General features: G+C 35.1%; 1 protein-coding gene across 1 annotated transcript; it reads left to right on the forward strand.

Annotated features, from left to right (window-relative positions):
* Positions 1–296: 296 nt before the first annotated feature.
* LOC142224480 (uncharacterized) lies at positions 297–1,166 on the forward strand. Its single transcript, XM_075294254.1, has one exon. It carries the CDS (start codon positions 297–299, stop codon positions 1,164–1,166), a length of 870 nt encoding a protein of 289 aa, XP_075150369.1.
* Positions 1,167–25,010: the final 23,844 nt, after the last annotated feature.

Genomic DNA, 25,010 nt, shown 5'->3' on the forward strand with positions numbered 1-25,010 from the left:
TTGCTTAAAAATAATTTTACTTGTTAAAAAATAATTTTTTCAAATTGAGTTACCATTGACTTTTTATTCTGAGATATAGAAAATAAAAAAATGTTAATGAGCATTCGAAAAATTTTATTTGAAGAAACGGTTGTAAAATAAAATATTAAATAATTTCCTTTTTTTTATTCCTGTGTTTTATTTCTCTCACAACAAAACATACTTCAATTGGTGACCCCGACAAGCCCGAGAACGCTCATCCATTGCTAAAGGACGAAAAGATTATGTTCCATAGCCCACAAAGAACTTCCATTACCATGCCAAATCAAGGTAACCGAGAAACACATCAAGACGTCCTTATACCGGGAGTGAATCCTCCATCTCCAGAACAAGGTAATAGGTCCATAAACCCTATCGATGATCCCTTGAACGCTGGACACCAAGAAATTGCAAGAGTGTCAGTCAAGATTCCTCCATTTTGGCGTAGCAATCCTGCTCTTTGGTTTAAGCAGGTCGAAAGCCAGTTTATCACATCCGGTAAAGTAGCAGACCCCACTAAGTTTCACACCGTCGTTGGATCAATAGATGCTAGCATTCTGTCAGAAATAAGTGACATAATAATAAATCCCCCAGAATCCAATATGTATGAAACTTTGAAGAGGAGCATACAAGAACGATTTATGGATTCGGAGGAAAAGCGATTAAAAAGGTTGATCCGAGAAATTGAAATAGGCGACAAGAAACCATCAACTTTACTTCGTGAAATGTCATCTTTAGCTGCAAATAAAGTTTCTGAAGAAGTACTCAAATCTCTATGGATGCAACGTTTACCTAAACAAACCCAAGTTATATTATCCGTAAGTAGTGAATCTTTGAATAAATTGGCACAAATGGCGGATAAAATTGCGGATACAGCCGAGCCATGGGACATCAACGCTATTGCATCAAGCTCATCGGAAGGTTCTTCATCATCCAAAATTCGAAATTTGGAAATGAAAATCGATGAATTGACTAAGAAAATCGAAGCTATGACCACGGGTTCTAGAAGCCGTTCTAAATCGAGAAGTCGGTCAAGCAACAATTCTAAAGGTAAGCCGTTGTGTTGGTTCCACTATAAGTTCCGAGAACAAGCAAGGAAATGTGTTAAGCCGTGTTCATTTCCGACAAATCTTTCATCGGAAAACTAGAAGGCACCCCGTTTATGGTGACGGACGGGGTTAGCCGAGAAATTGGTCGCCTATTTATACGTGATAATAAGCTCGATTATGAGTTTCTCATCGATACTGGCGCAGACGTCTCGGTATTCCCCGCAAGTTCGGCGGAAAAACAACTTAATGCATCAGCGCTTGAGTTGTTTGCTGCTAATCAATCTGCTATTAAGACCTATGGCACAGTACAATTATCCTTAAATTTGGGATTAAAAAGAAACTTTTCCTGGACTTTTATCCTGGCCGATGTCAACAGACCCATAATTGGTGCAGATTTTTTAAGTAATTATGGATTACTAGTCGACGTAAAAAATAATTGTCTTATTGACTGTTCCACAAAATCTGGAAGTAAAGGCACTTCATATTATGGGGAATTCCACTCTGTAAAATCTATTTCGGAAAGTTCTAAATTTTACACTCTACTGCAACAATTTCCCAATCTTACGCAAAATGATGGAAAAATTTCTAGTATCAAGCACTCTGTCAAACACCACATTGAGACCACGGGACCTCCTCTACATTCAAAGGCGAGAAGGCTCTCACCGGAAAAACTAAATATCGTGAAACGTGAATTTGATTTGATGCTCAAACAAGGAATTTGCCGACCATCCAAAAGTCCATGGGCAAGCCCTTTACATTTAGTCCAAAAGTCGAACGGAGAATGGTGGCCTTGTGGCGACTACAGGCGATTAAATGGTGTAACAACTCCCGATCGCTACCCGGTTCCTCATATACACGATTTTGGACACATGTTAAGCGGCAAGAAAATCTTTAGCAAGGTAGATCTCGTCGAGGCATACCATCAAATTCCCGTTGATGAAGCCGATATTGAGAAAACAGCCATAATTACCCCAATCGGCCTATTTGAGTTCCCAAGAATGACATTCGGGTTATGTAATGCGGCGCAATCCTTTCAGCGCTTTATCAACGAAGTTATCCAAGGCCTTGATTTTTGCTATGCTTACATTGACGACATTCTCATCGCGTCAGATAATGAAGAAGAACATATGGAGCATTTAAAAAAATTATTTCTGCGCTTTGCAAAGTTTGGTGTAACCATTAACAAGAACAAATCTGTCTTTGGTGTAACTGAAATTGAATTTTTGGGATACTTGGTTACAACAGTGCTCTTCCAGCACGAGTGGAAGTCATAAAAAACCACAAATTGCCCGAAACTGAGAGGGATTTGCGTCGATTTTTAGGCATGCTGAAATTCTATCGTCGATTTATTCCCAATGCAGCTCAACAACAAGCTAGACTGAACTCAATTTTCTCCGGTAAGAAGAAGTCCAAACACTTGAAAATTCAATGGACAAACGATTTGATGGACGATTTTGAGCAATGTAAACAGCAATTGGCTGATGCAACACTTTTGGCACATCCGAGATACAATGCACCAACTTCACTTTGGATAGATGCATCAGATACTGGTATGGGTGGAGTGCTACAACAAATGGTGAATGGTGAGTGGAAACCAATTGCATTTTATTCAAAAAAATTAAACTCGGCTCAAACGAAGTACAGTACATATGATAAAGAACTCCTTGCAGCATATTCAGCTCTAAAACATTTTCAATATTTTTTGGAAGGTAGAGATTTTTTCATATGCACTGATCATAAGCCGTTGATTTATGCCTTCAAACAGAAACCAGAGAAATCTTCTCCACGCCAACTTAGGCATCTTGATTATATAAGTCAACATACGGTCGATATTCGACATGTTTCCGGTAAGGAAAATGTCGTAGCCGATGCACTATCCAGAATGGATGCTATTTCTATGCCTTCGCCTTTCGACTACAAAGCGTTAGCCTCGTCTCAAGAAACTGATTATGAACTTCAGCAGTTATTAGAGGGCAACACATCACTGGTTTTGAAGAAAATATTGATTCCAGATGCTCAGGTTGAAATATATTGCGACGTTTCAACTAAGAGTGTACGTCCGTATATAACACATGAGTTTCGAAAACCACTATTCAGATCAATACATGGAATTGCCCATCTTGGAATTCGGTCTACAATCAATACTATAAAGTCTCGTTTTATTTGGCCATCAATTAGTAAGGATATTCGTCAGTGGACAAAATGTTGTTTGACCTGTCAAGAATCCAAAGTTACTCGTCATGTCAAAAGCCCACTTGGAGATTTTCAACCACCCGCTCAACGATTTAGACATGTCAGCATCGACATTGTCGGTCCATTTCCTCTGTGCCAAAACTACAGATACATCTTAACTTGCATTGACCGCTTCACTAGATGGACAGAAGCTATACCACTGGTGGATATTACAGCTGCATCAGTTGCATCCGCATTTTTATCAGGTTGGATTTCCCGTTTTGGCGCTCCTTCTTATTAAACCACCGATCAAGGAAGACAGTTCGAATCTGCTCTGTTTCGTGAGTTTTCAAGACTATTGGGCGTGCAAGTAAATCATACGACACCCTATCATCCACAAAGTAATGGCCAAATTGAAAGATGGCACAGAAACTTGAAAGCAGCATTAAAGTCCTACAAATCGGAAAACTGGGTTGAAGCGCTTCCAATTGTTATGATTGCTTTGCATTCGGCGGTAATACAAGATACTGGGTATTCTCCTGCTGAAATGGTATACGGAGCAAATATTCGTCTACCTGGTGAGATGTTTGAGAATTCCAATCCCAAATACTCCGATGATTGGATGGAATCATTTCGATCTTCTATGAACAAACTGAAACCAATTCCTGCTTTACGACATGGGCGTCATAACACGTTTGTCCCAAAAGATATAAGAACTTGTTCTCACGTTTTTGTAAGGATAGACGCAGTCCGAAAGCCACTTCAACGCCCGTATGAAGGACCTTTTAAAGTCGTGTTTTATTTCTCTCACAACAAAACATACTTCACATATATATGGGAGCTATATCTAAATTTGATCTGATATCTTCCAAATTCAATAGCGTTCGTCCTTGTGCCCAAAAACCTCCCTGTACCAAATTTCATCAAAATCGGTTAATAATTGCGACCGGAATCCTGTGAACAACAAATACATGGACAGACGGACGGACGGACACCAAGCGCTAGATCAACTCAGGAGGTGATTCTGAGTCGATCGGTATATATTTTATGGGGTCTAAAATCAATATTTCTGGTAGGCACATTTTTTGGCCGATCAAACTTATTATACCCTGACCACTATGTGGTTTAGGGTATAAAAATTAATGCCCTGTTCCTGTATATCGAACGAAAACCCATACGAAAGAAAGGCAGTCACTCGAATTCGAATGAATTTGAGTTTTTATATTTTTGAAAGTTCGTTTCGGATGTATGAGAATACATTGAATATCAAAAATGAGTATTTTCAAATTTTTGGCCTGAGAATTCATTCAAATGTTAACAATGTTTTTACTTTTTTCTTGACACTTATTGTATATGTTCGTTTATTGCTCGACAACAAAATATGAAGTGACTTGCCTTTCGAAATAGAAGAACAAAAATCAATTTTCTTTCGTTTGGAATACGAAAGAAAGCTTTCGTTCGATATACAGGAACAGGCTATAATTGAAGATCAATTAAAGAATTAATTGATATAATTAAAAAATTAATTGATAATATTAATTTTCGTCTCAATTAAAAAATTTGTTTAATCAATTAAATTTTTAATTGAATATTTTTTAAACTCCATTAAAATTTTAATTGGAAAAATATTCCTGAAATTTGTTTTCTGTGAGTGCCCAGGACCAGGAGGCATTGGATTATCCAAGGGCACGACACTTTATTTTCTATTCGGATTGATGTGAATTGCATTCTGTCAAAAGTTCGAATTTATTGGACACTTCTATCAAAAGTTATGGTTAATATTGTACGTAGCCTGTGACTAAAGTTTTAAAAAATTCCAATCTAAAAAGGACAAAAAGCTTTGTTCTTTGTCGGTCTAAAGTGGTCTAAGTCATTTTTAGCCATGTTCTATTATCACTATTTTGAATTCGTACATACTAAAAAAAATCTACAATAAACATGATTTTAAGACCGAAAAAAGTGAATTTATGTCTTTTACGGTTTTTTAGACTTTCCAAAACAAAAAAAAACTGTGTACTTGTTTCCTGTAAATTTTACTTTTTAGACTTATCTGAAAAAACTTAAAACTTTCTTCTGCAAAATAAAAACACGGGAAATATATACATTTTACCTCTAAAATTTCTAATATTTAAATCTGCCATAAAAATTAATGTACAAGTGAGGGCAATGTCATCTGTAAGCCTAAAAGTATGCTTGTGTCTAATATTATTTTTAAATTATTATATATTGGCAACTCTATAATACCGTTGGTCCAAATTCAGTGCAAAGTCTAATCTACTCCTAAGGGTATGCTTCGCCATTGTTTGCTTCAAAATGAGGCTGTATTTTTTTCTGGAATTGTAAAAAAAAAATAAATTTTTTTCTTGAAATAATATACATTTTGCCTCTTCAATTCCTAAATTACACTAAAAAATACAGTGAACCCATTAGGAAGGAAAATATTTGTTTATTTTAGGAAACTTAGGAATTAATTTTAGAAACTTTTAACTAAAATATATTACGGACGCCGATGCCATGCGAATTTTAGACATAATTATTTCTTTTTACTTCATAAAGAACATTTTGTAGAATTAAGGGAAAAAATTGGAGTTCAAGATGGAAACAGTTGTGGTAAAATTTACATATTTTAAGAAATTCCGATTTTTTGTGGCAAATACTAATCTTTATGCTTCATTTGTATATAATTAACCCCCCCCTCTTTTTAATAAATTTAACTAACCCACACAAAAATTTTTTAAAGTCTACGAAACTGTCTCAAAATACAATAATTCCATGAACTGAAATATAATTAAAAAGGCTTCAGTGACCCAGAGGGTTAACTTTTTTTCATTGTATCTACAAGTAAGGACAACGTCAGCCTAAAAGTATGCTTGTTTTTAATATAAATTTTAATTTTTTTTGATATACTGGCAACCCTATAACACCATAGATCTTAAAGTCAGTGCTCCGTGCAAAGTCTAATCTCCGCCTAAGGATATGCTTTGCCTTTGGTTGCTCCACAGTTTCTGTAGCATGTCTAAAATGTGTCTTGCCTAGAATTCTTTCTGTTTATTTATCCCATTGGCTCTATGATTTTATTGTTTATGCATGTCTTTTTGGCCTTATTTGTCTTTCTATCAAACTCCCCGTCATTTTTGTCTTTTTATGACTTTGTTCGTTGTCGTCGTAGCTTTATATTGAGCTTCATTACATGTTGTTTATTTTAGTTGTAAAAATTTAACCATATGTGTTTGTTTCTGTGGAAAACTTCAAGACGAGAAGTGTTTGTTTGTTTGTATGTGTATGTCTCTTTTTGTGGTGGGTGTTGTTTTGCCAAAAACCCAAAAAGGTGGTGGTTGGTTAAAGTCGCATTTATTTTCGCCACCCACCGTTCTAGCAAGGAACAAAAACAAACCCAATTGAATTAAATTACATTGCACATCCATTTAAGGAATACACACATACATATACATCCGCCATCTCTATTGACTGTAAGAGGGTTTTTATTGTCAATGAAGAAGCATTGGTTTCGCAGTCGTCCCAAATAATTTGTAAAATATGACAATCATTAAAAAACTGCTACAAATGTTTGCGTTGTTTTTTATTTCATTTTTGGTGTGGTTTTATTTTTCATCTGCCACCGTTTTTTGGCGATACCATTGTCATTTTCCCGTTAATAGTTGTCGTGTCGTACAGTAATATCACCATCATGTTTATGTGGGCCATAATCAGAGATTTGTTTGTTATGGTGAATAATAGGATTGTTTTAAATGATGATATGTTGTTGGTGGTTGTTTCTCTGGTTTATGGTGTCATGATGATGTTCAAAGGTAATATAATTAAATGTCTTTTCAGTTTTGCCTCAAAGATGATGTATTACATATTAAACAAATTTTAATGGATTTAATTAAAAAATGTCATAGCCGATTTTTAGGGGCGGTTTCGTTTAATACGAAATTTGTGGTATACTTTTAGTATGTGGGATTTTTAGTTAGAGACACAAAACCATAATGCGATTGCGGTTCCAAAAAAATAGTGAAGACTAATTATTTCAAATAGTTATGGTAATATTTTAAGTTTCTAGACAACATTTGTTTATCAACTGGTTCTTACTTTAAATCATAAAATTATTTTATTTAAATATTTAATTTATTTCTATAGAGTTTTTTTTTTTAATTTTATTTCTATAGAAATTTTTTCCAAATATTATATTTATTTAGAAAATTTTGTCAAAATATTATTTCGTTTTGTTTTGTTATTGTTGGTTTTGTTCTTTAAGCATTGTTGTTGTTTTTTATTGCAGCTTAAAACCATACATTGACTAAACTACAAGTGTAGCTTAACCAACAGAGGAAAAGAATGTTTGTCAAATTTAATTGGGCAAAGCCCTATAGACTGCAAGATGGTTGGATGGACGCACGTTTCGGAATTACCACATTCCTTATCAGCATCTTCTACTTGCAGCAAAACTATCAACCAATTATCAGAATAAATTCAGGTTTTACATTGATAGCCGGCTTATGCCGAAATAAATTCGAAACAAACATATCTCTTTTCCTATGTCAGTCAACTGAATTCAAATCGATGATTTGACAGTGTAAAACCTTTTTTCGGAGGGTTCAAGTGTAGTTTTTGTTGGGTTTAATAAACTGCCTGAATTTATTCTGATAATTGGTTGATAGTTTTGCTGCAAGTAGAGGATGCTGATGAGGAATGTGGTAATTCCGAAACGTGCGTCCATCCAACCATCTTGCAGTCTATAGGGCTTTGCCCAAATAAATTTGACAAACATTCTTTTCCTCTGTTGGTTAAGCTACACTTGTAGTTTAGTCAATGTATGGTTTTAAGCTGCAATAAAAAACAACAACAATGCTTAAAGACAACATATATGAATTCAAATTAGTTAAATTTTTTCATTCTGTAGTATAGTGGTATATAAATATAGGAAAATGTTAACTAATATATGGAATGCATTATTCCTAATTTCTACGAAAATCACATCGTTCAAACAAATAAAAATGTCTTTGGCACTATACGAAGTTCAACTTTCTTCACAATGAGTTCATTTTAACTTAAAGAAGGGGTCACTTTTTTCTGGGTGTATAGAACATTTTGTCAACATTTTATTTCCATAGAAAATTTTATTTCTATAAAAAATTTTGTCAAAATTTTATTTCTTGGAAAATTTAGTCAATTTTTTCTATGGAAAATTTTGTCAAAATCTTATTTGTGTAGAAAATTTTGTCACAAATTTATTTATATAGAGAATTTTCTCAAAATATTATTTCTATAGAAAATTTTGTCAAAATATTATTTCTATAGAAAATTTTGCCAAAATATTATGTTTATAGAAAATTTTATTTCTATAGAAAATTTTGTCAAAATTTTATTTCTATACAAAATTTGGCAAAATGTTATTTCTATAGAAAATTTATCAAAATTTAATTTCTACAGAAAATTTTGTCAACATTGTATTTCTATAGAAAATTTTGTTAACACTTTATTCCTATAGAAAATTTTGTCAAAATTTTATTTCTATAGAAAATTGTGCCAAATTCTTATATGTAGACAATTTTGTCAAAATGTTATGTCTATAGAAAATTTTGTCAAAATTTTATTTCTATAGACAATTTTATCAAAATTTTATTTCTATAGAAAATTGTGACCAAATTGTATTTCTATAGAAAATTTTGTCAAAATTTTATTACTATAGAAAATTTTTTCTAAAATTTTATTTCTATAGAAAATTTTGTCAACATTTTATTTCTACAGAAAATTTTATCAAAATTTTATTTCTATGGAAAATTTTGTCAAAAATTTATTTCTAGATAAAATTTTGTCAAAATTTTATTTCTATAGAAAATTTGGCAAAAGTTTATTTCTATAGAAAATTTTGACAATTTGTTTTCTAAAAAAATTTTGTCAACATTTTATGTTTATAGAAAATATTTTAAAAAATTTGTCAACATTTTATTTCTATAGAATTTTTTTTTTAAATTTTATTTCTATGGACAAGTTTGTCAAAATCTTATTCGTGTAGAAAATTTTGTCAAAATTTTATTTCTATAGAAAATTATGTCAACATTTTATTTCTATCGACAAGTTTGTCAAAACTTTATTTCTATAGAAAATTTTGTTCAAATTTTATTTTTATAGAAAATTGTTTCAAAATTTTATTTCTATAGAAAATTTTGTCAAAATTTTATTTCTATGGAAAATTTTGTCAAAATTTTATTTCTATAGAAAATTTTGTCAAAATTTTATTTCTATAGAAAATTTTGTCAAAATTTTATGTCTATAGAAAATATTTTCAAAAATTTGTCAAAATTTTATTTCTATAGAATTTTTTTTTTTTAATTTTATTTCTATGGACAAGTTTGTCAAAACTTTATTTCTATGGAAAATTTTGTCAAAATTTTATTTCTATAGAAAATTTTGTCAAAATTTTATTTCTATTCAAAATTTTGTCAAAATTTTATTTCTATAGAAAATTTTGTCAAAATTTTATTTCTATAGAAAATTATGTCAAAATTTATTTTCTATTGAAAATTTTGTCAAAATTTTATTTTTATGGAAAATTTTGTCAAAATTTTATTTCTATAGAAAATTTTGTCACAATTTTATTTCTATAGAAAATTTTGTCAAAATTTTATTTGCATAGAAAATTTTGTCACAATTTTATTTCTATGGAAAAGTTTGTCAACATTTTATGTCTATAGAAAATTTTGTCAAAATTTTATTTCTATAGAAAATGTTGGCAAAATTTTATTTCCATAGAAATTTTTGTCAAAATTTTAAAGGACTTTGATAGCACATGAAAAAGCTGAAAAGAAGAGTAAATTAAATTTTGTTTCGTAGAGTCAAGTACGCAGAACTCAAATTTCTAAGAGAATTGTGTCTTAAATGTATCCTTATTCCAATTCTCCGCTTTTTGGGTATGGAATCAATAACAAAATCATTAGTCTAAAGACAAAATCGTTGGCATCGGACAAGCTTGGATTTGGAAACTTCAGTTGTGGATAACATGAAAAATAATGAAAGTCACCAATATTACAAGTGAATTCCTCGTTTCAGAATCATTACCAAAAAATTTAAATAAAGACAAAATCTTTGGAACTGGGTAAGCTCTTTTTTCAATTTTTCGATATATCAAAAATTGATAGCTTTATTGGTATTTAAATCCGTAATGTAAATTTTAAAAAATATTTTTTATTTTTTAATATTATATATTGTCTACTTGGGTAAAGTTTTCCCCAATTCAAAGACACCATAATATTTGCAATTCGTCTTACCTCAAGAGATTTAGTTTTTTTCTGTTCTTAATATGTCTGAAGAAAATATTTTGGAAAATTTTCCCTTTACACTCCTGTGGTTTAGGGCTGAAAAAAATCTAAGTTGGTATGACCACTACAAAGGACTAAGTATCACTTCAGAAGATATGGTCTGTGTCTATCATAAAAATCCGCAGGTGGTTAAGATTTTCTTATTTTTTTTTCTTTAAAAAGAAAAAAAAAAAACATTTACAAAGATCCAGTCCACTCAATTTTCTCATTCCAATTTTACATTTCCTGTTTGCCATTTGACTGGCTTTTAATGTCAGGACTTTATTTCAAAGGAAACCAACACTTCATTTAAATTAGAAAGGAGCCAACAAAAAAACCTTTAATTCAATGAAAGCAAAAAAAAAAAAACGAAAAACAAAATCTCATGAAAAAGGCAAACAACGAAACCAGAAGCAACAGTCACACATACACACACATCTACAACTCACTATCGAGAAGACAAAATAAAGAAAAATCCCATAAAACCACAAAAATTTAACCAAATTTTGTTCACAGGGCCCGCAGGTTTCCATCTTTAACTCTCGCTCTCTCTCTCTCTCTCTATCTTTCGTCCTTTTCATCTCCCTTACTATTATCATCTCTGGTGGCTCTTTGTGCCTTGAATAAATTGACCTGCCATGGATGGTGGAAGGCGCAATTTTGCGGTGTGGTTATCCGGAGTTAGTTGTATAGCCTTTGTTGGAAATTCCCTTTTCCCAATTCTTCAATGAAAAGCTAAAGTGGCAATACAACAACCAAAGAGATCCTAGTAAATGTGGTTTTGGTCTTTTGGTTTACTATACCACGAAAAACAGGGAGACAATGATGTGTCGCAGCTGTGTTTGATTAATTTTCTACATTGCCATTCAAAATCGAAAGCTATATGAGATGTGCGGATTAAGGTATAGCTAGAAGTTGAGTTCTGCGGAAAAGAATAGTAGAAAGTTTTTAGACCACAATGGATTAAAATCCCAGAATATTCATTACATGTAGAGAAACACCATTTTTAAAAATTTGTGGTCAAATGGGGTAAAAGAGGAGGACCTCCTTAACCGAGTTTTTAAATTCGAATTTGGTGACATTTTCCGAAGGGAGCAAATGGCAAAATGAACCGTATTTCAATTTTTTGGCCATATCTCCTTAAATATGCGTCCTAGAGGGAAAATAACTTTAATTCGTGACCACCTTCAAAAAATTGAAAAATCCACCTAAATCCTAAAAAAAATTTAATTTTTATATGAAAAACTTCTTTTGGCCATATATCCTAAACTAAGCGTCCTAGAGCGAAAAGAACGATAATTCGTGACCACCCCCAAAAAATTTAAAAATCCACCCAAATCCTAAAAAAATTGAAATTTTTATATGAAAAACTTCTTTTGGCCATATCTCCTAAACTAAGCGTCATAGAGCGAAAAGGACTTTAATTCGTTACCACCCACAAAAAATTTAAAAATCCACCTAAATCCTAAAAAAAATTAAATTTTTATATGAAAAACTTCTTTTGGCCATATATCCTAAACTAAGCGTCCTAGAGCGAAAAGAACGATATTTCGTGACCACCCTTAAAAAAATTGAAAAATTCATCCATATCCTGAAAAAATTTAAATTTTTATATGAAAAACCAAAAAGTTGAAATTTCTACTCAAATCCTAAAAAAAACAAGTAAGTAAAGTCTAAAGTCGGATGGGGCCGACTATATTATACCCTTCACCCCTATGTAGACCAAAATTTGTGTTACCATCTCAACTACTTCACATTTGCTGGAAGCTATATAAAGGAGACAATTTTTTTTACTTCTACAAAATCTCAAGAATTAAAATTTAAATCGGCTAACGTTATCCATTTAATTGGAGGAAACTTCCATTGAAAATGGGTCTAAAATGTATAACAGTCTACCATATTTCCGCAACTCTGGTGTACGTATATATGGGAGCTATAAATAATCTGAACCGATTTTGACTAAATTTGACATGTAACATATAGTTTGAATAATAATTCTGCTATCTAAGCGAAATTTCACGTAAATGGGAGTATAACTTTGGCCCCCCTGGTCATATGAGTGCAAATCGGACGGAAGATATATATGGGAGCCATATCTAAATCTGAAGCGATTTTAACCAAATTTGGCACAATTACCAATACTACTAAACGTACTCCTTGTGCGAAATTTGAAGCAAATCACGCAAAATCCTGGATTTTGAGGCCATATAAGTTCAAATCGGACGAAAGATATATAAGGGAGCTATATCTAAATCTGAATCGATTTTGACCATATTTAGCACATACAATAGTATCGTTTAAAGTACCGCTTGTGCAAAATTTGAAGTAAGTCAGGGCGAAACTCTGGCTTTTAGGACCATATAAGTCTAAAGCGGGCGAAAGATATATATGTGAGCTATATCTAAATCTGAACCGATTTTAACAAAATTTGGCACACTTAACGATACTATTACAGGTACCCCTTGTGCAAAATTTGAAGCAAATCACGACAAAACTCTGGCTTTTGTGGCCATATAAGTTCAAATCGGACGAAAGATATATATGGGAGCTATATCTAAATTTGAACCGATTTCAATCAAATTTACCAAGCATTGGTAGAATGTCAATTCTACCCTCTGTGCAAAATTTTACGAAGATCGGTAGTAAACTTTGGTCTCTGTGGTCATATGAGTCTAAATGGGACGAAAGATATATATGGGAGCTATATCTAAATCTGAACCGATTTGGCTGATATTTTGCAGGATTTACGAGACTCATAAAATATTTGGATGTACGGTATTTCAAGAAAATCGGTTGATAAACACGCTAACTATGACCAAATCGGGGATAAATATATATGGCAGCTATATCTAAATCTGAACCGATTTTTTCCAAAACCAATAGCGATTGTCTCTGTCCCAAGAAACGGTCCTATGCCAAATTTGAGGACGATCGGACTTAAATTGCGAGCTGTACTTTGTGCACAAAATTACATATACAGACAGACGGACGGACAGACAGACAGACGGACATCGCTAAATCGACTCAGAATTTAATTCTAAGCCGATCGGTATACTAAAAGATGGGTCTATGACCAATATTTCTTGGCGTTACATACAAATGCACAAACTTATTATACCCTGTACCACAGTAGTGGTGAGGGGTATAAAAATTCAATTTTTATAGGAAAATTTTCTTTTGACGATATTTCATTTCATTGAAATAAAATTAAATTGAAAACAAAAAAATTGAAAAATTCACCAAAATCCTAAGAAAAATCCTAGAGCGAAAAGGGCTTTAATTCGTGACCACCTTCCACCTTCCACATTTTACATTTTTTAATTTTTTTGGGGGTGGTCACGAATTAAATTCTTTTTACGCTCTAGGACACTTAGTTTAGGAGATATGGCCAAAACATTTTTTTTATATGAAAGTTGTGTTTTTTTAGGATTTTCATCGTAATTTTGATTTTTTAAGGGTGGTTACGAATTAAGTTGCTTTTGGCTATAGGATGCATATTTAAGGAGTTATGGCTTAATCAAGTTTTTCATAAAAAATTTGGGGTTTTTTGAGAATTTTAATCAAAATTTAGATTTTTGGGGGTGGTCAAGAATTAAGGTCTCTTTGGCTCTGGGACGCATATTTAAGGAGTTATGGCCAAAACAAGTTTTTCATATCAGGTGTATTAGGCTGATACACTAATCAATATTAAAGAGAAATGATATAATTTAGCAAATAACCTAATATAGAGATTCCCTCCTAATTCAAGATGGAATCTTATTTTCGGTCATTCCAAAGTCAAGGTAAATATCATTGCAATATATTACCACTACACATACCAAAGAAAAGTCATACAACCAGCCAAATGGTTTCATTAATAATACAGAGTCATAGAAGGCCACGCACACACACAGTCAAATAATTCCAAATATATGTACCCTTAATGACACTATTGGAAGGACTAATTTTTTTATTCTTATCCAAACAGTGTTACAGCTACAAAATTGCCATCCGTGGTAGACAACGGGAAAATAATAACACATTTGAGGTTCACAAACAATGCCGCAGACACGCAATTCCATAACAAAAAGCTTTACACGCCAAACGTGAGAATACAAGGACATCCTACATCCTCAACTCGCACATATCTCCTTTAGAGAGTGTATAGTGTCAAAATGGGAGGTTATGAAGCGTGAGCGTATGGTGGGCAGGGGGCGTTGAAACCTCTAAAACAAATGAGCTCAATAAAATCCTCAAATAACGAAATACAAATGAAATGTAAGTAATTTCAAAATAATAATGGGGCCTCATCTCATTTGTTTAGGTTTGAATTTTTTTTTTTGATGGGGAATGCCGAGGTTTGGGGGGAATGAAGGGTGTCGCTCCAAATATGGTACACGCACTTTAATTTATAACACATTGTGTGGGTTTTATATGTAAGAATTTAAGAAAAGGGATATATAAAGAAAATCAAGGAAAACGAAAATAAATGCAGACGGACAGTTGATTAAATACCGCACTAAAAACCCAAAAAATGCAAAAAAAAGAAATATCATCAATATTTTTAAATTAAAATTTTATTTTTAATTTTAAAAAATTTTCAATTATAAATTTAAATGACTCAACAAATTGTTTGTGTTATTTAATTTTTTAATTAGATCAACTAAATTTATTTGACACCGGTGATTGAATTTATCATTACACTGTTTTAAGAAATTTCAATTAAAATTGTACTGGATTAATTTACTTGAATATAAGCATATACACGCTGATAAAATATTAATCTAATTTTAATTTCAAAGACTTGTGTCCTAAATTTAGAGCAAAAATTATTTAGTATTGTTACGGCTATGAACTCCCTTTTAATTTAAATTTTCTTATACTACAGAAATTTGTCTTTAATATTTGGTGCGAAGACATCTGCGATCGATTAAACGTCTACCTTGCTAATCTTAGCAGTTATTTCACTGCGAGAAATTTGAGGATATCCGTCACTAAATCCCACTTGGACTGAAGAAGTACTTAGGCAGTTGAATATTAGTGTCGATGGACGAAACGATTTCGACCATAAATTACGCCATGCACGCAAAAAAATAATTCTTTCCTCCCAAACGAAATTTTAGACAAACAAAGTTCGTTTCTCATTTGCTTTTCGCTGTAAGGAAGTGTATTTGGAAGAAAAGTATATACTTTTTGTGATAAACGTTTATTCTTTTCCAGGATGTAAAAACAATTTCATAAAGACAAATTCAAACAAGTTCGGCCAGGCCGAATCTTATGTACCCACCACCATGGATTGCGTAGAAACTTCTACGAAAGACTGTGATTTAGTCCATACATGGTATATATTAGACAAAAAAGTTATGTATAGTTAAGTCTACAAATAATTACGAATCGATATGGACTTTTTGTACGTAGAGAGCCAGAATTGAAATATGGGGGTCGCTTATATGGGGGCTGTATACAATTATGAACTTGATATGGACCAATTTTTGTGTGATTGGGGATCGATTTATCTGAGGGCCATATATAACTATAGACCGATATGGACCTAGTTAGGCATGGTTGTTAACGACCATATACTAGCACAATGTACCAAATTTCAACTCACTCGGATGAAATTTGCTCCTCCAAGAGGTTCCAAAACCAAATCTCGGGATAGGTTTATATGGGGCTATGTACGATTATGGACTGATATGGACCACTTTTGGCATGGTTGTTAAATATATACTACCACCACGTACCAAATTTCAAGCAGATCGGATGAATTTTGCTTCTCCAAAAGGCACCGGAGTTCAAATCTGGGGATCGGTTTATATGGGAGCTATATATAATTATGGACTGATAGGAACCAATTCCTGCATGGTTGTTGGATACCATATACTAACATCACGTACCAAATTTCAACTGAATGGCAAGAATTTTGCTCTTCCAAGGGGCTCTGGAGGTCAAATCTGGGGATCGGTTTCTATGGGGCCTATATATAATTATGGACCGATATCGACCAATTTTTGCATGGGAGTTTGAGGCCATATATTAACACCACATACCAAATTTCAACTGAATCAGATGAATTTTGGTCTTCCAAGAGGTTCCGGAGGTCAAATCTGGTGATGGGTTTATATGGGGGCTATATATAATTATGAACCGATGTGGACCAATTTTTGCATGGTTGTTATAGACCATATACTAACATCACGTACAAAATTTCAGCCGGATCGGATGAAATTTGCTTCTCTTAGCGGCCTCGCAAGCCAAATCGGGGGATCGGTTTATATGGGGGCTATATATAATTATGGACCGATGTCGACCACTTTTTGCATGGTTGTTAGAGACCATATACTAACACCATGTACCAAGTTTCAGCCGGATCGGATGAAATTTGCTTCTCTTAGAGGCCTCGCAAGCCAAATCGGGGGATCGGTTTATATGGGGGCTATATATAATTATGGACCGATGTGGACCAATTTTTGCATGGTTGTTAGAGACCATATATTGACACCATGTACCAAATTTCAGCCGGATCGGATGAAATTTGCTTCTCTTAGGGGCCTCGCAAGCCAAATCGGGGGATCGGTTTATATGGGGGCTATATATAATTATGGACCGATGTGGACCAATCTTTGCACGGTTGTTAGAAACCATATACTAACACCATGTACCAAATTTCAGCCGGATCGGATGAAATTTGCTTCTCTTAGAGGCCTCGCAAGCCAAATTTTGGGGTCCGTTTATATGGGGGCTATACGTAAAAGTGGACCGATATGGCCCATTTGCAATACCATCCGACCTACATCAATAACAACTACTTGTGCCAAGTTTCAAGTCGATAGCTTGTTTCGTTCGGAAGTTAGCGTGATTTCAACAGACGGACGGACGGACGGACGGACGGACATGCTCAGATCGACTCAGAATTTCACCACGACCCAGAATATATATACTTTATGGGGTCTTAGAGCATTATTTCGATGTGTTACAAACGGAATGACAAAGTTAATATACCCCCCATCCTATGGTGGTGGGTATAAAAAAAACATTGTTTTCTTGGTAATTGCATTTTCCCTCACATCTTTCTCACATCCACGAGGTTTTTTAGTTCTTAACACCTTTTCCTGTAATACCAACAATGTAGAAGAAATTATACGATTTTATAAATTTTTAAAATTTTTTTACCTTTCGCCTGGACGGAGAATCGAACCGCAGACCATGCACTTTGTAAGCCAACACACTAACCACTGAGCTATGTACCTGTTATGGTCATGAATAGATAAATATCCATATAAGTTATATTTATATAGCATAGCTTGCGGCGCCCACAAACCGAATAAACAAAGTTTATTTGACAGAAACAAACATTTAGTTTGGCACCGTGGAGCAGTGGTTGCTACGTCCGACTTGCATGCCAAGGGTCGAGGGTTCGATCCCTGCTTCGACCAAAGTTTTTTTATTTTTTTTTTATTTTTTTTTTACATATATTCCAGATATGTTCGGAAGATTCCGAAAAAATGTTCAACATTACATTGTAGTATATTAAATTTTGAACTGTAAAATGTGTCTTATTAACCTAACCTAACCTAACCTAACGACCTAAAGTCAGAAAAGACAGTGTTTGATATAAACAAAATGGACTGTGTTGTTGTTTCAAAAATAACTTTTTTTATTGAAAAAATAAAAATTTTGTAACAAACGAATTTTTTTGGTGATAAAAGTTGAAAATTTTCGAAGCAATTCAAAAAACTCTAGCAACAAAAGAAAAACGTCTTCGGTACACGTTTTCCAAACGTTTTTTTTTTCTTTGCGTGTGATTCTTGGGGCTAGGTTGTAGGTGGATGACATCAATTTTGTGTTGAATTGATGCCCACTTAGACCAGTATAGGTCCTTTGTGTTTCCTCGATGTGTTCTTTCCATCTTCTTCCGTCCGATGCGGTCCGCTTTGTCCCAGAACTTCCACCTGCTCGTTTTCTTTGAAAGAAATCTCAGAACAACCAACCAGAGGCTATGATGAATGCAAGTATGTTCCTTAAGCTGCACTCCCGCAGATCAGTGAGAGCCTGAAAGAAAAAATAGCTCAGTATCTTGTTTTTTTCTAAAGAATAAAGCTGGGCACTGGCACAGGAAGTGGTACGAGTCCTCCGTAACTTCCGCGTCCAGGCACCATCTACAGATATCATCGTCTTTAAGTCCTAGTTTTACCATGTGTTTCCCAAGTGTGTTAAGTCCTGTTATGATACCAATCAATGGCCGCAATTCTTCTCTGTTCGTCGACATCAAAATTTTGCAGTTCCTACGTTTCTTTTCGTCCCATATTAACTTGGTTTGCTCGCAACCATCCGAAGAGACCCTGCAGCTTCGCGATAGTTCATCATATTTGACCTCTATCCTGTAATGATAAGAAGATAGTGGAGGAAAAACGTCCGCTAAGACATTATTCATTCCACGAGCTCCCTTCTTAGCCAGCACATCCGCTTCCTCATTTCCTATTATCCCATAGTGCCCAGGTACGCAGCACAGAGTTATAACAGGTTGGCTGATAAGACCCCGGTCTGACACATAGATGGCATATTATTTTTATACCCTCCACCATAGGATGGGGGTATATTAACTTTGTCATTCCGTTTGTAACACATCGAAATATTGATCTAAGACCCCATAAAGTATATATCTTCTGGGTTGTGGTGAAATTCTGAGTCGATCTGAGCATGTCCGTCCGTCCGTCTGTTGAAATCACGCTAACTTCCGAACGAAACAAGCTATCGACTTGAAACTTGGCACAAGTAGTTGTTATTGATGTAGGTGGGATGGTATTGCAAATGGGCCATATCGGTCCACTTTTACGTATAGCCCCCATATAAACGGACCCCCAAATTTGGCTTGCGGATCCTCTAAGAGAAGCAAATTTCATCCGATCCGGCTGAAATTTGGTACATGGTGTTAGTATATGGTCTCTAACAACCATGCAAAAATTGGTTCACATCGGTCCATAATTATATATAGCCCCCATACAAACCGATCCCCCGATTTGGCTTGCGGAGCCTCTAAGAGAAGCAAATTTCATCCGATTCGGTTGAAATTTGGTACGTGGTGTTAGTATATGGTCCCTAACAACCATGCAAAAATTGGTCCATATCGGTCCATAATTATATATAGCCCCCATATAAACCGGTCACCAGATTTAACTTCCGGAGCCTCTTGGAAGACCAAAATTCATCTGATTCAGTTGAAATTTGGTACGTGATGTTAATATGTGGCCTCAAACACCCATGCAAAAATTGGTCGATATCGGTCCATAATTATATATAGGGCCCATATAAACCGATCCCCAGATTTGACCTCCGGAGCACCTTGGAAGAGCAAAATTCTTCCCATTCGGTTGAAATTTGGTACATGATGTTAGTATATGGTATCCAACAACCATGCAGGAATTGGTTCCTATCAGTCCATAATTATATATAGCTCCCATAAAAACCGATCGCCAGATTTGCTTTTGGATAAGCAAAATTCATCCGATCTGGTTGAAATTTGGTACGTGGTGGTAGTATATGATATTTAACAACTATGCCAAAAGTGATCCATATCAGTCCATAATTATATATAGCTCCCATATAAACCGATCCAGAGATTTGGTTTTGGAGCCTCTTGGAGGAGCAAATTTCACCCGAGTGAGTTGAAATTTGTGGATGACAGTCTTTCGTAGAAGTTTCTACGCAATCCATGGTGGAGGGTACATAAGATTCGGCCTGGCCGAACTTACGGCCGTATATACTTGTTATATAGTACCGACCTTCAAATGATTCGTGTCAAAATTTGACGTCTGTAAGTCAATGAGTTTGTGACATAGAGCGTCTTTTGTGAAGCAACTTTTGTTATTGTGAAAACAATGGAAAAAAAGGAATTTCGTGTTTTGATAAAATACTGTTTTCTGAAGGGAAAAAATACGGTGGAAGCAAAACCTTGGCTTGATACTGAGTTTCCGGACTCTGCCCCAAGGAAATTAACAATAGTTGATTGGTATGCAAAATTCAAGCGTGGTGAAATGAGCACGGAGTACGGTGAGCGCAGTGGACGCCCGAAAGAGGTGGTTACCGACGAAACCGTCTCCGAAGCGTGGAAAGACTCAAAAGGCCGCTGGCAAAGTAATGGCCTCTGTGTTTTGGGATGGGCATGGAATAATTTTTGTCGATTATCTTGAGAAGGGAAAAACCATCAACAGTGACTATTATATGGCGTTATTGGAGCGTTTGAAGGTCGAAATCGCTGCAAAACGGCCCATATGAAGAAGAAAAAAGTGTTGTTCCACCAAGACAACGCACCGTGCCACAAATCATTGAGAACGATGGCAAAAATTCATGAATTGGTCTTCATGAATTGCTTCTCCACCCACCGTATTCTCCAGATCTGGCCCCCAGCGACTTTTTCTTGTTCTCAGACCTCAAAAGGAGGCTTGCAGGGAAAAAATTTGGCTGCAATGAAGAGGTGATCGCTGAAACTTAGGCCTATTTTGAGGCAAAACGGAAGGAGTACTACCAAAATGTTATCAAAAAATTGGAAGGTCGTTATAATCATTGTATCGCTCTTGAAGGGAACTATGTTGAATAATAAAAACAAATTTTGACAAAAAAATGTGTTTTTCTTTGTTAGACCGGGGACTTATCAGCCAACCTGTTACACGACGTACCAAATTCCAACCAGATTGGATGAATTTTGGTCCTCCAAGGGGCTCCGCAAGCCAAATCTCGGTTTATATGGGGGCTATACGTAAAAGTTGTCCGTTATGGCCCATTTGCAATAGCATCCGACCTATATCAATAACATCTATTTATGCCAAGTTTCAAGTCGATAGCTTGTTTCGTTCGGAAGTTTGCATGAACTTAGTTTGACTTATCAGCCAAACTGTTATTATGCTGTTCAGTGAGAACCTTGAGTTCTCTATGACAACGGCTGACTACCTTAGACCTTATGTCAGCACTGCACCATGCTTTTATAGCTGCCTGAATGTCGATGAAGAATCTGATATTGCTTCTGAATAACAGCCTCATCAACAGCGACTCAGCAGTTTTTGTGATCACAGAAATCTCAGCCTGACAAAATACTGCAATCACTATCCAGCGTGTATGACTTCCTTATTCCCAATTCACTACAATAGATTCCGCTCCCCGTTCCTTTCTACATCTTTGATCCGTCCGTATATATGTTCAGGGTTCCGAAGGGTATCCCACTGTCTTCCCACTCCTCTATAATTGGTATAATGTATGTCGGCTGGTGATGATAAACATCCTCCGTAGCCATGTAGTCCGTCTCTCTATACTGCCCGGCCAGAATTTCAGTATGCCTGCAGGCAATCCTCTCCAGCGTGTTCAAGCTCTTAAGTCTCAGAAGTATCAGTTCTGTCGTCTTCCTTACGTCTCTGTCGTCTTCCCACGTCTCTGAAATTTGTGATAAGCTCCGCAGTAAAACCAAGGCCCCACGTCGCTTGCCGGCAGCCCGGGCAAAGAAACCTATAAATCAATTTTACCGAGCAGTAGTAAACTATGTAGCGCCAGTGTGGACAACTCAGACAAGCGATACACAATGGATTCAATGGATTAATATACAGGATCACCTTTATGTGAAGACAAAGATCATCCCTATGCGTAGACACAATTACATGTTGTCAAAGCAACATTTCCTGGGTTGTTATTGAAATAATCATCCAAACCATCATCTAATTGATAAACAACCACCTAGAGCGCGAGATCCGTATCTACAAAAGAGAGCCCATAGATCAGGCACCATACCATGTAGGTTAGGTTAGGTGGCAGCCCGATATATCAGGCTCACTTAGACTATTCAGTCCGTTGTGATACCACATTGGTGAACTTCTCTTTTATCACTGAGTGCTGCCCGATTCCATGTTAAGCTCAATGACAAGGGACCTCCTTTTTATAGCCGAGTCCGAACGGCGTTCCACATTGCCGTGAAACCACTTAGAGAAGCTTAGAAACCCTCAGAAATGTCACCAGCATTACTGATGTGGAATAATCCACCGCTGAAAAACTTTTTGGTGTTCGATCGAAGCAGGAATCGAACCCACGACCTTGTGTATGCAAGGCGGGCATGCTAACCATTGCACCACGGTGGCATACCATGTAGGTCTGAACAGGATTCATGAGGATAATGTAGCTGTAGTGTTGAGAAGCTACAACGTTAATACTGTTCTCGGAGTCCGACCACTGACCATAACACCGTAGGAAAGAGACATCGCACGGCAAATTGGCCAAATTAAGATCAGGCAAGTGCAGCCGCCTCAATTCCTATCTATCGGTGATTGATAGCAGCGTAGCTGACGTGTGTCCCATCTGTAACCAATGGCCACATGACACGCTTCATCTATTCTCTTACCCTGCAAAACCTACACGACTCACCACCAGATCACTTTGGACACATCCCGCCTTAGTCGCAGAGTTCCTTGATCTGGATACAAGCTGATGTACCAATGAACCATCAACGAAAACCTCTACTGTCCAGTCTAAGAAGGCACAAATATGAAGTTGCCCTTAATATGTTTATGAAGGACATGATGCCAAAAAAAATCTATAAATAAAAATTTGTTTCCCAGTGTCAAGTACGCAAAACCTAAATTTACAAGTGAACTGCGTTTTAAATTTTGTTTGCTTCTTTGGCTCGGAATCAATACCAAATTCCTTAAAGTAAAGACCAACAATTTGAAATGGGGTAATCATTAAATATTAAGAGATATATATAAAATCGTTCTGCAATTTTTTAAGCATTCTATTATATAAAATTTTGGTCTTTTCATCAATCAATGAATTTTCTTTTAACCTCAGTTCAAAATTAAATTTTAAAATTTCTTTTCATTTAATATGAAAACATTATTATTAAGATGAAATTTAATTTCAACCATATCATATTTCTAACAACTAGCTTGCCATCAGGAATTTTCATTTGCCAACCCCCTCCATTCGCCAAACAAGAAAATGGAAAACTTGAAAGTACATTGGCTTCATAAAAATGGCAGAGAAGAGAACACCAGGGGTAATAAAAATGTTTGGAATATGCAAAGAAACTTCAAGAAAATTAAAGAAATATAAACAAAAATACAAAATAAATGTAATAACACACAAAAAACATCATCTACTCAACTTTTACTAAGGACAGGGAACATATAAATGCATGTACCTTTACAAAGGCCTGGGTGTGAAGTGGGTTGGGTACTCGAGTGGTGTGAATGTACGTTGTTATTATGAAAGCATACTTTCAGGATGATAGGTTTGTGCTGGTGGTGGTGGTGAACCTCATCTGTTTTGTTAAACATTGAGGATATAAAAAGGATCAAATACTCATTTTGGTTTTGTACTCGGGACCACCTATAACTAGAATGTACCAAAATGGAGACAGGCCTTTGGAGGAATGAACGAGGAACGAGCAACAGCTATCAGGGAATCCTACTACAACCAACATGAACTCTAAAATAATATCAACAACGAGACAACAAAAGCTGTATGAACTAACGAACGAATGAATTACCATCAGTAGCGACAGCATCATGGTTTTGTTGTTTTGATCCTAAGCCATGTTAGCGAGGAACATTCGTAGGTGTTGCTGGTGATGGTGGTGGTGTGGTGGTAACAACAAACGCCAGCTAAAATAAACAAAGCCAGATGTACACAAACACATACAATTAAAGCCAAATACAGAGCAGGCATTTCCGGCGGAAGTTAAATTACAATACTTTAAGCTCTCTCTCTTTCTCCTTATGCTTTTGAAGAGTTTCTTTGTGTGTGTGTGTTGATGAGATGCATATACAATCATACCATGGGATACTTACTCTCTATACGTATGTTGTACCCGGTGTACTAACAAGTTTTCTATTTGTGTTATTGTCATTGTCGCCGTTGTCATTTTTGTTTCTATTAGCGTCATTGTTATTGTTATAGATGTTGGCTTTAGACACCCATTTCCTATTTTGATGAGGTGGGAGAGTAATACGGCAAATATGTGTGTGTTTGCGTGGGTTTGGGGGAGGCAGAAGAGGCAGGTGGTCTAGTTTGGATTTAAAATACAGTGGTTTGAAAAGAAAACAAGTATATACGGCCGTAAGTTCGGCCAGGCCGAAGCTTATGTACCCTCCATCATGGATTGCGTAGAAACTTCTTCTAAACACTGCCATCCACAATCGAATTACTTAAGTTGCGGTAACGCTTGCCGATGGCAAGGTATCTTAAAACCTCCTAACACCATATTCTAAATTGTATGTCCATACGTGGTGTATATTAAATCAAAAAAGATCGATTCAATACGTATATAATTCAGTTTGACAAAGTAGACATAAAATTTTGACAAAATTTTCTACAGAAAGAAAATATTAAAAAATTTTCTATGGAAATAAAATTTTCACAAAATTTTCTATAGAAATAAAAATTTTGACAAAATTTTCTATAGAAAGAAAATTTTGACAAAAATTTCTACAGAAATAAAATCTTGGTCGATTAT

Source organism: Haematobia irritans, chromosome 2 (assembly GCF_050003625.1).
Source record: "Haematobia irritans isolate KBUSLIRL chromosome 2, ASM5000362v1, whole genome shotgun sequence".
In the NCBI taxonomy this organism is placed as follows: domain Eukaryota; kingdom Metazoa; phylum Arthropoda; class Insecta; order Diptera; family Muscidae; genus Haematobia; species Haematobia irritans.

What these genes read in the sequence shown, in the direction of transcription:
- LOC142224480 (XM_075294254.1), top strand. Translation starts at nt 297, where the DNA reads ATGCCAAATCAAGGTAACCGAGAAACACATCAAGACGTCCTTATACCG.